Source organism: Salmo trutta, chromosome 13 (assembly GCF_901001165.1).
Source record: "Salmo trutta chromosome 13, fSalTru1.1, whole genome shotgun sequence".
Classification (NCBI taxonomy): domain Eukaryota; kingdom Metazoa; phylum Chordata; class Actinopteri; order Salmoniformes; family Salmonidae; genus Salmo; species Salmo trutta.
In genome coordinates, this window is record NC_042969.1 from 87,931,477 (window position 1) to 87,934,145 (window position 2,669).

General features: G+C 39.2%; 1 protein-coding gene across 3 annotated transcripts in view; it reads right to left on the minus strand.

Moving 5' to 3' along the window:
- Nucleotides 1-2,669, minus strand: part of hnrnpul1 (heterogeneous nuclear ribonucleoprotein U-like 1) — a 29,738-nt gene extending 27,069 nt beyond the window's left edge. For 2 of the 3 annotated variants that reach the window (XM_029773900.1, XM_029773898.1), the window contains exons 1-2: nucleotides 2,586-2,669; nucleotides 1,709-2,014 (exon numbers count right to left, since the gene is read on the minus strand). In XM_029773900.1, coding sequence (XP_029629760.1) covers nucleotides 1,709-1,979 — 271 coding nt within the window. In that variant the 5' untranslated portion in view covers nucleotides 1,980-2,014; nucleotides 2,586-2,669. Of the gene's footprint in view, nucleotides 1-1,708; nucleotides 2,015-2,317; nucleotides 2,425-2,585 lie in introns of those variants that run through there. The other variant, XM_029773899.1, reaches the window with a different exon arrangement.

Consider the following 2,669-nt stretch of genomic DNA (forward strand, 5'->3'; position numbering starts at 1 on the left):
GGAAAATGTTAAACTGCGAGTTTGACCAATTCCAGTCCTCTTGCTTAGGGGCTCCGGGGGTACTCTCCAGGATAATATTTATGTAGAAGGACTGAGAAGCTCCATTCTGGTGACTTTTAAAAAAAAAGGTCATTCAACTTCAAAATTAATGAAAATAAAATTATGTTGATACAATCTAAAATATAATTTCCACCTCCAGAAATGGGTCCCATAACATATAGTTAAAAATTATATTAACTTTTTAACATATTGGATCATGCATATGTGCTTTTAGCCATAAGCATTATCACCTGTAGCCCAACTGATGAAGCAAAATGGTCTATAAAATGTTCATAGGCTGAAGTATGGGGTTTGTCCATCTGCATTTATCCCACTGGACACAACATACTGATTGTTAATATTCTTAATAATTATAATTTTATTATAAATATGAATATATAAATAATTACTATTCTCTAAAAAAATAAATATTTTTTGGTTTTGTTTCTATTACAAAGTATGTCATTACCCTCTTAAGATGTCCTTGCCCCTTTAAGATGACATTGCCCCTTTAAGATGACATTGCCCCTTTAAGATGTCATTGCCCCTTTAAGATGTCATTGCCCCTTTAAGATGTCATTGCCCCTTTAAGATGACATTGCCCCTTTAAGATGACATTGCCCCTTTAAGATGACATTGCCCCTTTAAGATGTCATTGCCCCTTTAAGATGTCATAGCCCCTTTAAGATGTCATTGCCCCTTTAAGATGACATTGCCCCTTTAAGAGCTATGTTGTGCAGCTGCACCTAAACCATGCTTGAAACTCTGGTAGTAAAACTGCATTCGCAAAATGATGCCACACAAGCAATTGAAGGATTGGTTAGATCCAGGAATGAATCCCAACCGGCCGTGACCGGGAGTCCCATAGGGAGGTGCACAATTGGCACAGCGTCGTCCAGGTTAGGGGAGGGTTTGGCCCCAGTAGGCAGTCATTGTAAAATAAGAATTTGTTCTTAACTGACTTGTCTAGTTAAATAAAGGTTCAATTAAACAAAAACCCAAAACTCAAGTCCTCGGGACCCCAAGGGGTAAACATTTAGTTTTTTGCCATAGCACTATGCAAATAATCAACTAATCATTAAGGTTTAATGATTTGAATCAGCTGTGTAATGCTAGGGGGGAAAAACACAGTAGCCATGTAAAATTGGTATCCCCCTCTTACAAAAAGCATAAACAAAAGGCCAAAACTGCTTTCAAAAACATTTTCCCGTGATTGCATTAAGAATTGTTGACTGCTTGTCAAAATATGTCTCTCTCCTATGGCTCTCACAACTTAAATGCACCTCAAAAGGTATATTTATTTATTATAGAAGACACACCAGCAGCCGACTAGGTAAATAGGTCAACTTATTGTCTGATTTTGTTTTAATAACAACATAGCAAAAATAGTAGCACTTGAAAGTTACACCCTGAGTGATAAAGGATAGGCTTTGAATTACTTTGCCAGCAGCTACAGTAGTCTACACACTGCTGTCTGCGTTCAGCGCTGCTGTGGTCCCAACAGAGATTTTATTGCAGATCTAAACTGATCTCAAAAAAATCGGAAAATCGGTCGATGTGATGGAGAACTTTAACCCCCCCATCCCACCAGAAACCTCATTATATTTCAAAGGAAATGTTCCCTACTTGACATTTCATGTGCACAGATAGGAAGTCTGTCTAGTTCTACCTTTGTTCGGGAATCCTTCATCCTTCAACAACCCGGTTGATAATCCCTCCTCTCCATCTCCCAACTGCTCCTCCTGCTCCTGGCCCGGTGTTGCCTGGTCCTGGTCCGGTGCCTCCCCTGCAGCTCCCCCGGGCCCCGCAGCTTCGGCCTCCAGAGCCGCGTTGAGCCTCTCCACCAGGTCAGCTTTCAGTCCCTTGGTGTCCAGGGATCTCCGACGTAGTTCCTCTTTCAACTCGTTCACTTTCAATTTCTTCACCTCAGCACTCCTCATGGTGCATGGAAGATCTATACAACTATTAAATATTTCTGCATAGATAACAAATGAATAATGAATAAAATGTCATTGCATACAATGCACCATCCTCGAGTTGAATTAGTAGCACTATTGTAACAAGAACGACACTTGTATAACTATGTCCACTATGAAACTGGCGCCAAGTTGAATATTAACACCGTACACTGTTGTTAGCCAACTAGCTAGGTGGATGATACACCTGTAAAACACTGCTTATTAAATGATTATAATAACCAACGATACAAGCCAAATGCGTAAATATAAACTGCAAAAGTCTGCCTCGATAACATAATCCATTGATGTCAGTAATGTACCTTATGTGAATAACATTAGGATCTGCTAAATGTCTCTGCTGTAGCGCTAGCTTTAATGCTAACGCTAGCTGACATCTGTCAATGACTGTTGGTTTGTGCAACGGAGAAGAAAAATAGCGACACTGCGCAGGAGTGTTCCGCTATAAAGTTACCAAATACATCGTCGTGCAAACAACATATATTCACATACAAATATGAAATAGAGTGAAATAGCAAATATTTAAAAATAAATAAATAAAATAAAAAATAAAAACACAGTTTTTTGTACCTTTGCTTGATGCCCCGATTCAAAATGGCCTATAAATACAGACGGACTCTTTGGTCGAATGGGATTTATCATGAGCAGGTTGCC